At 49.4% G+C, this 14,161-nt stretch overlaps 1 protein-coding gene across 8 annotated transcripts in view; it reads left to right on the top strand.

Annotated features, from left to right (window-relative positions):
* Nav2 (neuron navigator 2) overlaps nucleotides 1–14,161 on the top strand; it is a 669,303-nt gene that overhangs the window by 294,546 nt on the left and 360,596 nt on the right. For 6 of the 8 annotated variants that reach the window (XM_063256802.1, XM_063256807.1, XM_063256806.1 and 3 more), the window contains exon 1: nucleotides 13,029–14,092. The exons of 1 other annotated variant lie outside the window; for it this stretch is intronic. In XM_063256802.1, the coding sequence (XP_063112872.1) occupies nucleotides 13,835–14,092 (258 nt within the window). In that variant the 5' untranslated portion in view covers nucleotides 13,029–13,834. Of the gene's footprint in view, nucleotides 1–13,025; nucleotides 14,093–14,161 lie in introns of those variants that run through there. One more of the 8 variants, XR_010049935.1, reaches the window with a different exon arrangement.

Genomic DNA, 14,161 nt, shown 5'->3' with positions numbered 1-14,161 from the left:
CTCAAGGATCAGGAAACTGAGGCAGAGACTGTTTGGATCACTTGTCCAAGGTTACACAGCATTGTGGAAACAGAATGGCACCACAGGAGGCCTGTCTGTGGTGAGCCATGCTAACTTCTAATCTGTTCTGCCTCTGCGAACCTGGAGAGTTGAGACAGGGTGGTTGGAGCACAAAGCGAACGGGTGAGTAGGATGGGAAGCAGAGAGGCAGCGGGGCAGGGCAGGAAGGGCCTTGGAGACCCAGCCCGGAAGAGTAGATTTTCTGTGGCAGATGATCCACCAGTGACAGCTAGAGTGAGGAGTGTTCTCTGGAGGGCACATTTCTACAAAAACTAGGTCAGAGTCTCGGGATGGCAGCGCTGAAGGTGCAGACGCACGGTGACGGGGATTGGCCCTGACAGCAGCTCTGTGCTGAGAGCACAGGAATGCGCAGGCCTCTGCCCCTTTCCCACTGAACCCTTGAGTCTGCACACCATCTGCATCTCCAGGGTCAGCCCAGAGCAGCTGGATCCGCACCTCCCTTTCTGGAAGCTACCAGGCCTCCCTAGCAACTGTGCCCGTCCTGTCCACCACGCTGGAGCACCTGCACACTTGCTCACCACAGAGCTCAGGACTGGGCCCCAGGGGGGTGACCACAGAAGCGGTGGCAGCCCCAGTCCTGCACCTTATGTAACCCACGGGAGGCTGCTTCTTCAGAAGTACGGGGGTATAATAGTTATCCCCATGAAGTGGGTTCGAATCCTAGCTTTACCATTTACTGTGCTATTCGGGGCAAATCCTTTGGCCTCTATGAAGCTCAGCCTTCACATCTCTAAAGGGGATAGCAGACATGGTTTAAGAAGTAGAGAAATTGTTCATAAGCCTCCTGCCAGATGCATTTGGGGCTGTCAGTAAGTGGCAGCTGGCATCGTGCCTGGTTAACTTAAGCCATTATGAGATTCCAGAATCCCCTTCTGTCCAGAGAGCCCAGATTGAGAGGCACTGAACAACACCCCTATTTTGCAGATGAAAAAACTGAGCTCTTCACAACCTCTGCCTGAGTTTGAGCAGCGAAACCAGTAGCAGGAGCTACCTGTGTGAGGCCTCGTGGCTCCACCACCAAGCAGGGTTGAGAAGTTCAGCTCCGGCCTGGCTCCGCCGCTCACGGCCTTTGCCCTGATTTCCTCCCCCTGTGAAGGTGCTGATGCAACCTTTCTGGAAGGGCTGTGTGGCTGAAAAAGCTGTCATTCTGGGGTGCCGAAAAGTGCTCCACAGGTGTCAAAGCATGACTCTCCCTGGATTTCAACACCTCAGCTGGCATGCCTCCCTGCCAGAGCAAGCAAGCTGCCCGCACACTGTGTGTGTGTGTGTGTGTGTGTGTGTGTGTGTACGCGTGTGTGTATGTGTGTAGGAGAAGGAAAAAAAAAGAGCGGAGGCCGGGGAGACAGCACACAGAACAATCTCTTTTCATACCTGCACTCCAGCAGACCGGGCTTAGCTGCCTGCCCAGTGGGGAGGAGCGAAGCACTGTCCCCCTTCCCGGATCTCCTGGACCCTCTTTCCACCCCCAGGTGAAGGAAGCTGTGAGCCAGGGTCCCCATCCTCTGGTTCACAGCAAACCCAGCAGGAGCAATGGTCTGCCCAGCCTTTAGCAAACAAGAAACACAGCCAGGCAGTCAGTGCCAGCTTGCTGATGTCAAACGGAGGGAGCGTCATGGAAAAGGCATAGAAATCAGAACCAGACAGCCGAAGATTTGAATCCCAGCTCTTCTGCTTCCTAGCTGTATGACCTTGGGCAGATGACCTCTTTAGCTACAGGTGCCTCAGTTTCTTCATCTGTAAAACAAAGGGAAGTCTTACTTCCAAGATTCATTTTAAGAAATGAAATGAGATGAAGTCCTTGGCATATGACAGCTTTGGTTCTGCCCCAAACCCTGCCATCAATCTCTCTGGCTTCCTCTGCCTGTGTTACCATAACACTTAGGATGCTCTTAGTGTGCTGACTTAGTAATGGAGTTAAAAGAATTGGAAAGACACCAGCATGAAGAGTGATCACTGCAAGCCAAGCCTGTTTCCCAAGAAGAGGCATCTCCTTTGGGTGGTGGCCTTGGATGTCTTGGGGATATTAGATAGCAGCAGCCTTAGAGAGGAGCAGCAGCACTGGACACCACATACCTTGAATAAATGTACTGGAGAAGCACAGGGCTCATAGCTTCTCCACACTTTCCCTGTGAACCAAGTTAGGCTGGCGGCCAGGTGAGGAGTGGGCAGATACGGTCTGGGGTTGCACTTAGGGAAACTGGGTCTTTTGTGGCCCACAGGACTGCAAAGAAAGCATGTTTAGAGAAGTTGCATCACCTTTCCTTCTTTGTCTGTTCTGGATGCCCCATGTCTAGGAATATAGATTACTCCCCCATGATACAGGCTGGTACCTGTGACCCGTTTCAGAAAGGGAGGCAGCCCCACTGAGCTCATAGCTTCCATTCTTGGCCTTCATTTGGTGTCTTAGCAATGGGAATTTCCATGCACTCAGACACCCTAGGTTATGTGGTGACCCTGGAGTAGTTGCGAAAGGAACCATGGCTTGATTATGTACTGTATGTCCAGAAATGTGATGGTCATAATGGTAGTGGTGATGATTAGTCCTGATTTAGGGCTGAAGTCTATTCATTTGTTTAACCTTTCTAGGAACTCTGTGAGGGAGGTACTGTTGCTATCCTCACTTGACACGATGCTCACAGGTGAGAAATCCGAAACATAGAGAGGTAAAGTACCTTGTTCAAGGTGACAGCACTAGTAAGTGGTAGAGCTCAAATCCATGCTGTCAAACTCAGGCAGTACAACTCCCAAGTCAGCCTCCCTTTTGCCACTTAAACCTGCTTTCCTAACTCTCTTGAATTGACTCTCCCTGAATTCCAAGAGGGGTCTCAGGAATGACACGGGAGGAACTGAGACTCGGAGTGTTTACGTGCCTGGATCACACAACCAGTGAAGCGTCTCTGGGCATCTACAAGGCTCTTTCCACTTCACTACATGGCTCCCAGGTGAGCAGCTGCAGCCCTGACCTTATCTTCTACCCACAGGGCAAAGGCAGAAGTGTGCGGCTGGGGGTTCCGTTCTCTGCTTCTCACTGCCCAAATCTGCATTCACTAGCAGGCAGCAGTGGAGGGCCCATTTTCGTCTGGTCACCCTCTACCTTTCGGATCTTACCCCAAACATCACCTTTCCAGAGAAATTTTGGCTCCAAGTTCTTTGCTAATGCTGCACTTGGCTCATGTAGTGATTATACCTTCACCGTGTGATCACGTAATTACGGCCTGTTTCCTTGATTATCTGCTCCCCAGAAAGGAACTTTGATTCTCACTAACACCACACTGTCTATGATTAGCATGTTGCCTGGTGCTTGGTAACACTAGAATATTATTTGAATTAATCAATGGATGAGTGAAGCAAAGTATAGGGCCCTGCAAGGCTCCAGCCTCACAGCTGGCCTTCTGTCTCTATTATCTCAAAGCTTCACAATAACTCTGTGAGACAGTCAGCATCCTTTCCATTTTACTGATGAGGAAGCTGAAGATCTAACAAGTGAAGTGACCCTTGCTCAGCCACTGAGAGGCAAGGTCAGGATTCACACCCAGGCCTGCCAGACTCCAGCCTCAGGGTCCGCTCTCTTCACTCCATGCAGAGCGGAATCTGAATCCGGAAGCAAAGGGTAGTGATAAGGGGCCTCTGCCAGAGTTCCACCTGGAGGGAGCACCAAATTAAATGGGGCCGTGAGATCCAGACAGGACTAAAAGTCAAGGATAAAGGATCAAAGGCAAGGAAAGAGCTAAAACCCATCTGGAAGCGGACCATGAGGGCTGTTTTAGAACACTCATCAGGAAGCCAGCCTTCCTGACCGGCTGCCTTTGCAAATTGGACCTGCAGCCTCAAGCCCAGCCCTTCTTGGGCTCCTGTTGGGAAGGTTAAAATCCCCACAAGCAGGAGAGTCTGAACGGGAGTCCTCTCATCACCCTAGATGTGCAAAGATAGTCTTTGTGGAAGCCAGAGCGATGATGCTTGCACAACCTCGGGGAGGTTTGCTTGTTAAGTTCATAGCAGAGGCATTTCCAGACTGCCTTGGGGAAAATATTCTAATAAATTTATCTGTGGATGTCTAAAATTCTTGTGCAATGTGGAGCTTCAAGAAATTTGCCAGGCAATTTTTTTGGAAAACATTGTAATAGTGTCTTGCCCCACTGTTTGTAAAACAGTCTGCATCTAAGCCAAAATGTAAAAAAGCATCACTGTATATTCTGCCCCCCCCCAAGCTCTGCAGTTTTATTTGCCTTGGATTTAGAGGAAGCGGAAATCAAGGCAGCTGTTTATGATCACAAATCTTCACAGAGCTTCAGAGGATCTCAGGGTGTAGAACATCCTCCTGGTGTCTCTGCTGTCTTGACAGTTTTAGATGAGCCTGGAGACCAGCCAAGGGGTGGGGTTAACCAGCATTCCCCTTTGCAAAGGCCCTGTGAGGCTCATTGCAGGCATCCTGGGGTCACTATCTTCGCCATCCACCTCTGTCTGCAGAGAGAGGGTCCTTGGGGCTGCCTTCATGGCCGACAGAGGCAGGCTGGGAGATCAGTGAGGAAAGAATGGATTTCCTAGTCCCTCTGCTCGAAGGTGGTCTCTGCACTTGTGTAGAGAATGACTGTGTCAGGAGCCACTCCCAGGAGGAAGGAGGATAGCAGGATCTCTGTCTGGGATAAGGGCTTCTCACTGTCTTAGGCAGAACCTTGCTTGTCAGTGACTCTGATACATACACAGCCTCCCTAGAACTAAAACTGCACTGCAGCCTTTCACAGCTAACAGAGCTTCCATTCGCTTGAAAAAGGAGCTGATCTCTCCAGCCTAAATAATTAGCAGCAGGAGTGAATCTAAGCTCCCAGCGTTTGCATGGGCTTGCTTCATAACAGGACAAAATAACAGGTTTTCGAATAAATGAACAGTTAAAACAAATAGAGTTACTGATTTGAAAAATACAGAAAATCCAGAGAAAAGTAAGTTCAAATCACTGTCCATTCCACCCCTTTAGCAGACTGATTTAGGGCTGGGATGTGGCTCAGTGACACAGAGCTGCCTAGAGAGTGCAGGGTCTGGTTTCAGTCACCAGCAGAGCCGAGAAATACATGAAGAAATATGATTCACCTGTAATTATATAAAATTAAAAAATTCTACGGTGGCACACAGCTGTCATCAGAGCCCCTACAGAGATGGAGGCAGGAGGCTAACTGGAGCCTGCATGGCGGAGAGTAGCCAGAGCAACACAGTCAGACGCTGGCTCTAAAGGAACAGTGACTGACAGACAGACAGAAAGAGGAGGAAATTACAATCCTTTAACTTATCCCTCAGGTGTAACCACTGTTAACAACTGATGGAATGCCTCCCTTTGTTTCCTTCCTGTATAAACATATTTGTGTTTGCATATGTAAACATACCTAGATATTTTATGACATTCATTTTAACTTTGTATCACACTATTAATGTCAAGATAGACAGATAGAAAAATACTCCAGGATTTTAAATAAAGTGGGGGAAATCACAGAATGAGTCCCAAAGCTCTGTATCTTGGAAAATTGTCCCCACCAAGAGCTTCTTTGCCAGCGCCCCTCTGTTAGCACAGAGCTCTGCAGTAACTCTGCCCGTCTCCCTCCCAGAGTCCTGTGCACTGAGCTCCCGCCTCTCCCGGGTGGATGTTGGCCAGGAGCCCCTGCAGTGGATGCTCCCCAGGCTCTGTGCCTGGGGCACAGTCAGAGGGTAGGCACGAAGCCTTCCAGGATGACAGCAGTAACCAAAAGAGGAAATGGGCGAGGGAGCACTGTGAAGCATTATCACTCAGAGCCTGGAGGCCCCACGGCCTGCAGTAACCCAGTACCCTGCACCCTCATGCTGCTGGATGCCACTGCAGTCTCTGGGCTGTTTAGCTGCCTGAGTGCTGCTGTTAAGAGGAGGACCTTGCTCGGAAAGTAATAGAAGGCCTGGGATTTTCCAGATTGGCTGTTAACACTGATTAAAATTATCCAGATATGGCTTCAATAATCCCCTGCTGTAAAGTGTTATGAAAACAAAGCCTTTCCAACATTTCTTAAAGCATTGCTTTCCAGTTTGTCTGCACTCAACTACTGCTGCCGGGCCCACCCCAGAGAGTCTGCGTCACTGGTCCAGGGTGGGACCTGGGCAGCCTTGGCTTTTTAACCCCCTGGGAGGCCCTAAGGCACAGCCAAAGCTACAGAGCCAAGCATGAGGACCAGCTGAATCCAAGTCCCCTGAGAACTTGTTTAAAGTGCAGATTCACAGACCCAGAGTCCTCAGTCCATTGGGGAGGAGGCATAGGCATCTGTTCCTACAACCAGCACTTAGGTGATTCTTAGGTTCCAGTTAACAGCTGTTGGCTCAAGTTGTCCTCACTTCCAAGTTAGCAGCTCTGTCTCCAAGTCTGAGCATCATGCAAAGGGGCCCCCATGATGGGTTCCCATGCTTTCCCTCATTGAGCTGCCATTCATGACCTAGGAGTTGACCACCCTTACTCCCACCCCATTTTTTTCAACTGTGAAAGGGAGTAATTGACTGGGCCACCTTTTAGAGGTGCTGTAGTTTCACACCAGAACAGCAGATATAGTATCACAGTTGCTGTCCTCTTATCTCGGGCTTTCTTCCTTTGATAGTATATCACCTCCTATTCAGACTGCAGGCGTTCGTGAATTCAAACCTTGCTTCTCCACTTCCTCAGCTGCAGGATCTTAGTGAAGATACTGAACATCACTGTCTCAGCTCAGCTCTCCCTTCTGTCCAATGAAAATGATAATAACCATCCAGCCCATATCATCTTTATAAGAATTGGAGATGATGAGTGTACAATGTTCACCTTAGTTGCTGGCACATAGTAAGAATAACTTCTTAAATTATAATTCTTATCACCATCATCATTAGTTTTGGGTCAACTCTTGTCTCTGGTCTAATGTGTGGGAAGAATAATGGATAATGCAAAAAAAGAGTAATTTATTAAAAGATAAATTTAGAATGGAATTAGCTAGACTTCTTGGTTTATCATAAAATCTTTCTGCAGAAATTTAGTGAAAAAGCAAATTAAAAATAACAAGGAAACAAAAATCTTGTAGGTAGACTCCAGCCTGGGGTCTCCATACTCTGACACACTAGGCTGCGTCTCTTTCACTTCCCCATTTAGGTGCATTCCTAGATGGTACCCACCCCCAAACACCTCCACCTCAGCTGTAGTTAGCCACATGCACTGGAGAACTTAGAGATGCTTTTATGGTCCTCTTGTTGTATTTCACCTCTTTGCTCCTACACACAATTGATACATTTTCGCTGATCCCAACTCTTTGTCAGGAGACATCCAAATTGGCTTGATAATCTTGTCACCCATCAGAGAGGAGAGCTGATTCTAGGATTCTGCAGCTCCCAGAGTAGGGACACAAGGCCAAAGAAGGGAAGGCACTGTTTTCTGTCCCCTGATCTGACTCTGAATTTCTGCTCCCATCAAACCTCAGATCCCAGCTCATGTCTGTCTCTTTCCCTTGTGCTTTGCCTTCTGCACAAAACAAACCCAGCTTGAAAACTCAGCTCTTGTTTATTTTTTCATAATTCTCCCAGACCAAAAGAAAGACCTGGTCATAGTTCTTGGTGGCATAGCAAGCTTTATTGCTGTTTGGGGGAAAGAAATGGATTGTCCTTGGCTGAGCTGCTCTACTGCTTCTGGCTCCTCAAGTGTCTGTGCACATTGCTGCAGCTCCTCTCTCTTGCTGCATGGTGATGCGAGCAGGTAACTCTAAACCTCACTGAAGTGTCCCCAGGACCATGTATTCAGAGGCTCCCTGGAGTGGCCATGCCTAGCCAAATAAGAAAGCCTCCATGTGCCTGCTTGCTAGGGCCTGGATTAGGAAGGAAGTGCTCTGTGGTTTGTGTTCCTACTGGCCCACTTTATTTACATGAGCTTCTCCCACCTACAGGAGGCAAAATAGATATGGTCCAAGCTTGAAATAAGAATGTTTTCCACGATTACATTTATTCTCACTTATATTTAGCCACTGCTTTGTTGGGGAGAAACTTCCCTAAGTCCTTTGTGGAATGAGGCAAGATGTAAACAAAGGGTTGCTTCCCAGACTCAGAGAGGTAGGGCCGTGGACCTCTCTCCCTCTCTCTCTTAGAGTTTCAGCACCTCGGGTGGGAATAAAAGGAGATTTCTCTTCATTACTCTTCAGTGTCTCACTAGTCAGAAAGTTAATCAACAGAGCTGATAACCCCATGAATCACTGACTTCCTCTGGGTCTGGTGTATCCCAGTATACTTTGTACTGTCTCTGGTTTTTATTGGTGAGAAAGGGCAATCATCAGGCCCAGGAACAGAAGCTCTGCAGTCCTTCCAACTTGGAGAGCAGAACTTACTGGCTCCCCATCCTACACCCTCGGTCTGGAACTTAGATGACTATGTATTCTTTCATGGGTGAGCCATGCATTAACCAAGGGGTTTGCTCTGTGTAGATTTGACAGTCAAGGCCACTGCTTCAAGTGGCCTGTGAACACACACACATCTCTTACCCCCTAGGATCTGCAAATAGGGGACCCTTAGTGTGCAGTTTTCAAAAACAATTCAGAGCCCACAGTTGTGCATATTCACGTGCACACAACCCCAATCTGGGGAAAGTTTGAGGCCAGAAGAGGGTGAAGCTGAGCAGGCTTTCTAAAGACACGCCCTAAGATTCTTACCTGCTTTTCTGCAGTACAGGATGGGTAAGCTCTCAACTCAGCCACTCTAATGGTTAGCGCCTGTTTGTGCCACCTCCAAGATCCAGGTCATAAATTGCCATATTGTTGAAAATATGGACGAGTACATTTTTTTTTAAAGCTAGCATGATTTTTTTTGTTTCTACTCCCAAACAGATTCACAAATGTTTCTCTTTTTCTATCATTCCAGTGAGTTACAACATTTCCCCCTCATCATTTATGATCAAGGGTCTCCAGAGGCTGCTGGCTTATTCCCCAGATTCCTGCATTTTTTGTTGACAGGCTGGGGTTTCCATGTTCGGGCTCTTCACAGGACTGTCTGCTTGGGAGGTCAGGCAGATGGAGTCTTTAACTTGGATAAAGGATGGGTTGATGGCGCTGGTCACTGGCAGGCCAGTCCTGAAGCCCAATTCACCAGAACTAATCATGGGTATATGGTGTTGAAGATCCAAAAGGATGGTGGCTGGCACTTCCCCATCTGAGGATGGCTCTCACGGGACCGGGGAGCTGTCTGAACCCTTAGGATCGGTTCAGTGGTCCTGAGAGCCTTGGTAGTCAGTTTCACTGACATTTGGGTGACTTTGAAAGTTTAGAGTCAAAAGAGAAAGAAGAGGTGTTAAAGTTGAGTTTTAAGTGGTGGGCTGTTTCAACTTTGCATCTACGTCCATGGCACATATAATTAAAATAGAGGCTTTTTAAAAACCTGAATAATATGCCCTTTCCAGAGCAGCTTGCTGTTCTCTGAACCAGTGGTTTCTTTAGCTAATCATGCTTGCCAAACGTATTCATTGAAAAAAGAGTTCTTTCATGGTAAGGGAACATCCATGTGGAAGGAGTACATTTTATAGGGCATATTTTAATATGGGATGCCCCTACTTAAGGAGGAATTTTGTACTTATCTCATTTGTCTCACATTTTTTATTTTCCCTTGTCAAGTTTGGATGATACACTATTTTGTTTTAAATAAGAAAAATGAAGTTTTGTAGGAAAGATAAAAGGGAGATGAAAATTATTCCACGAAAGAGTATATAAAATTCTTTAACAGGATGAAGAGGCAGAAAAGAAATTTGGAAACCAACTAAAAGATACAGTTGTCTTTAATAAGGAAAGATGAGAAATTATCACACTTTAGTTGAATGAATTGCAGAGGGTTAATGTTCATATACTTACTAAATCCCAGAATGTTTGAAAAAGTACTTTTAATACAGTGAAAAGAATGCACTGTTCTTCATATTTGTACATATCTGTACATTTCATAACTCAAAAAAAACCTTGTTGGCAGTTCTGATTTAACTGGAAGAAAAACTTTTTTTGGTTTTGAGACAGGATCTCGCTATCCTCAGTTCAGGCTGGACTTGAGCTCACTTTGTAGCTCAAGATAGTCTCAAATTTGCAATGATCCTCCTGTCTTAGCCTCCTGAGTGCTGGGATTACAGGTGCACATCACCACGCCTGGCTTTAACTGGGAAATTTTTGAAGTGCCAAATGTATACTATGTGTGTCACTAGCTCCATTTCTGTACCCAAGGTAGACACTACCAATTTGTCAGGCTGTTTCTAATGAGATAGATGCACTTTCAGAATGCTTTTCAGAGCAGAGTGACCTACCGTCACCTGACTACAGATGGCCCTAGCACTGAGAACATTATGCTGTCTGTGATTTAACTACTCACAGTGTGATCTATAGACCACCAGCATGGGCATCATCAGGAGCTCATCTGGAAAACAGAATCACAGCCCTATTCTAGAGCTATTGAATCAGGAATCTGTGTTTTAGCACAATCCCTGGTAAGTCTTATGCATATTAAGCTTTAAGAAACCTGGAAGGTAAACAGAATGACTGATACATTCATTAGGGCAGGTGTTCTTGAACTGTAGTATGCATCAAAATCACTGAAGTAAGGGTTGGGGGTGTTGTTCCTGGTACAAAGTTTGTCTAGCATGGGAGACCCTGGATTCAATCCCTAGTACCTCAAAAAAAAAAAAAAAATACAGAGTTAAACATCTGTTAAAACACAGATCACTGGGCCCCACCCTGAGAGCTTTTGATTCAGTAGGGGTGGAGTGTGATTTCTGATTCCCAGCTTGTGTAGCTTTTGCGGCTCCTGGGACCACAGTTTGAGAACCACTGCATCAGAGGCATGGGAATGCTTTAGAATAGCTCCACGATCTTTTAGAAGTTGAGGGCCACAGTTTCTTTCTTTCCACAACCTTTGATACATGGGTGAGCACTACCATTCCAATGTGTCTGTCAGAATCAGAGTTCAAGGTATACTATAGCAAAACATTTAACTAAAAGGCAACACTTGCTCCTAGAGAATTGTTGCTAAACATTCATTCATTCATTCAGTAACCATTTGAACAGCTGTATAAGTGCCCAGCATTATGGTTGAAATTTAAAGCACAGTCCTAACTTCAAAGGGCTTGTTCCCTTAGCAGAGAATAAATGCATGAAGCAATAAATAACAAGTTAAATAAGGCAAGACAATAGCATAGGCAGTGGCATCAGATGTCAAAGGGCAGAGTATTAAGAAAATGTCACGGAGCACATGTGATTTAATTCCAGAAACTGGGAGAACTGCAGCCAGCTTATTATATGCCAGGGCTGTGTGCATTCCAGCCTTGCTAGGGTAGAAAGTCTGTGCATATAGAACAGATGGAAAATACGGTAGGAGGAGACGAGGTTACAGTAAAAAAAAAAAAAAAAAAAAAAAACCCTTTCTTATTTCTCAATACTGCAGAAGTAGTATAAAACTTGATCACCTTTGTGTCTTGGTCAATTCAAGCTGCACTATAAAAAACAGCAGTCATTTCTCATAGGCCTGGAAGTTGGAAGTCTGAGACCAGGCTGCAGACACAGGTTCCTGGTGAGGGTTCTCGCTGCATCCTCACCAGCAACAAGAGCTGAGGTCCACCCTGCATTGTCTCTTCTAACACAATTAACCTCAACACAGGGAGGGTTCCACAGTTATGAACTGATTACCTTTTAATACCATCCTGTGGAAGGTTGGGGTTTTAACACACTCATTCAAGGAGACACCAATATTCAATGCATATAGCAGTTGCACAATTACAAATCAAAGCCATCAGCTTTGCAGAGCAGGGTATTGAGTGGCCGAAAATGGCGACCTCTACAGCAGCAAAAAAGATGACAGACAAGACCACATGGAGATGACCAACGGGGCGAGGAGAATAACCACAATACTAGACCACAACTTACAGGTCCCCTCCACATTGCTAGGTATTTGTGCTACCGACTGACACACACTGTCTCAGTCCAGACCATGGCATAGTCCGTCGCGCAGTCACAGCTCCGCTTTACTATGTGGGAAAACACGCGTGTAGAAGAATGCATGTACGGCGGAAGAACTGCCAGTTCTAACCCAGGTTGTTCTGCGCGGAGGGGGCCCCTCGCCCTGCCTCACCAAGGGAGGGCGCTCTGGCCCACCTGGGTCGCCTCTGCTGGTGTCCACCTCTTTGAGTCAGAGAGGAACCAAAAAAGCAACTGAAAGGAGGCCAGGAACCCTGCGAATTAAAGTCGAGGAACCTGTGGGGCCGGTGCATCCCGAGATCTAGGCGGGGAGGAAGTGCTGCACAAAATGCTGAAAGGCTTGGCACGGGCCTACCAGGGTCATGCAGCTTCTCCGGCCGGCGGCCTCGGCCACTCTAATTACCGAGTCTGTAGTAAATTTCGAGGAGGAGCTGAGCTGCGGCGCGAAGCTTCCCTAAGCATCACATTTGCCTATAAATACTTCAAATAGTTCAGTGAAACGTGCAACCTTTGAAAACTGGAAAGGAAGCTGTTGGGAGGCCCCGGGCCCGCCTGGAAGAGCAGGCGGGGAAGAGGTTGGCGGGTCCTTACGCGGGATTCGCGGATCCGCCCCGACGCTGAGCAGCCGGGGGGCCGCGGGGTGCGGGCGCGCCTCCAGAAGGCGCGGACCGTTAAGGTGACACGAGGAATTTGAAAAGCAAACGAACTTCCCCGAACCGTGCCCGCGGGCCCCCGAGGCGGGCGTTCTCGTTCGAAAGGGCATTTTTCAAAAGGCGGCTTCCGCACTGCGCCGCGCGGGAGGTCAGCCCGCCGGGGGGCGCGCGCCGAGCACCGCCCGCGTCCGTCGGCTTTGTACCCGCGGCCAGAGCGCCCCAGAGTTTCCGCGGCGACCCGGAGTAGAGACCACACCCCCTTTGCAGGGAGAACCGCGGCCGCGGATTGGCGCGCTGCGCACCAATGGGCTCGCGCGGGGCGGTCCCCGCTGTCAGCGCGCGCCGCAGCCACCGCGCCGGCCGCAGCCCGTTCTCTCCCGCGCCGAGCCCCGCAGCCTTCGCCGCCTCCCCGGGAAGCAGCGCGGCGGCCGCTCGCGAGCGCACCCCTGCCCAGCCTGCTGTCCAGCCCACGGCCACGGCCTCGCTGCACTAGAGCGCACGGAGCATGTGCAGATCCACAGGCGCTGCGGTGCTAACAGGCGCTCTCCGGCAGCGGTGACTGACTGTCACGCCGAGAGAGACCTCTCGGGGGCTCTTACCGCGCCTCTGCTGCGTAGCAGGTGACACTGCGGTGCTTGCGACCCTGGTGACCGCCGCCTCTCGGTGGAGACGTCTCGGCCCCGTGCGCCTTCCCTCCCTGTCTCTCCTCGCTGGCTCTTGGCCTCGCCTGCTCACCCCCGCGACCGCTGGAGCGCAACGCGTGCGTCCCTTTGCCTTTGCCTGTTCCAAGACCGCCTCCCCACTTCGAAGATGCAGTGACTAGTTACAGTACTATGGGCGTCCGAACCTCGGCTCCCCAGGTGGAAAATTACCAGAGGCAGCGCTCCCTGAACGCCCAGAGCTCCTGAGCAAGCCAGCTGTAGCGTCCGTCCAGGTGGGACCCGTCGAGCGCAAAACCGGGTCCCCTGCGCACCCCCGCACGCCAGATCGCTCGACTTCCCCACCCCGGGGTTCTCTTTTTTCTCCCCTGGTGGTGGGCGCCTCGTGGGCCGAGGCCCGGCGCCTGCTCCATTGCCCGCGCTGCCTTTAGCGGTTGCCCCCGCCGCCGCTGCCAGGGACGTGCTGGGAAAGCCGAAGCCCCGGGAGAAGATGCCGGCCATCCTGGTAGCCTCCAAGATGAAGTCGGGACTGCCCAAACCGGTGCACAGTGCCGCGCCCATCCTTCACGTGCCCCCGGCCCGGGCTGGCCCCCAACCCTGCTACCTTAAGTTGGGGAGTAAGGTGGAGGTGAGCAAGACCACCTACCCGAGCCAGATTCCCCTGAAATCGCAGGGGCTGCAGGAGCCGGCAGGGGAGGTGCTTCCGCTACGGAAGAGCGGCTCGGTCGAAAACGGGTTCGATACCCAGGTGAGAAGGGCGATGCGCTTGTGGGATGACTATTGGTTTTCTCGGGGGAGGGCACGGGTAGATGGGGGA

The sequence above is a fragment of the Cavia porcellus genome, unplaced genomic scaffold, assembly GCF_034190915.1.
Source record: "Cavia porcellus strain 051 isolate PalLab524CR breed Dunkin Hartley unplaced genomic scaffold, mCavPor4.1 scaffold_9, whole genome shotgun sequence".
In the NCBI taxonomy this organism is placed as follows: domain Eukaryota; kingdom Metazoa; phylum Chordata; class Mammalia; order Rodentia; family Caviidae; genus Cavia; species Cavia porcellus.
This window is presented reverse-complemented; position numbering and strand designations above follow the sequence as displayed.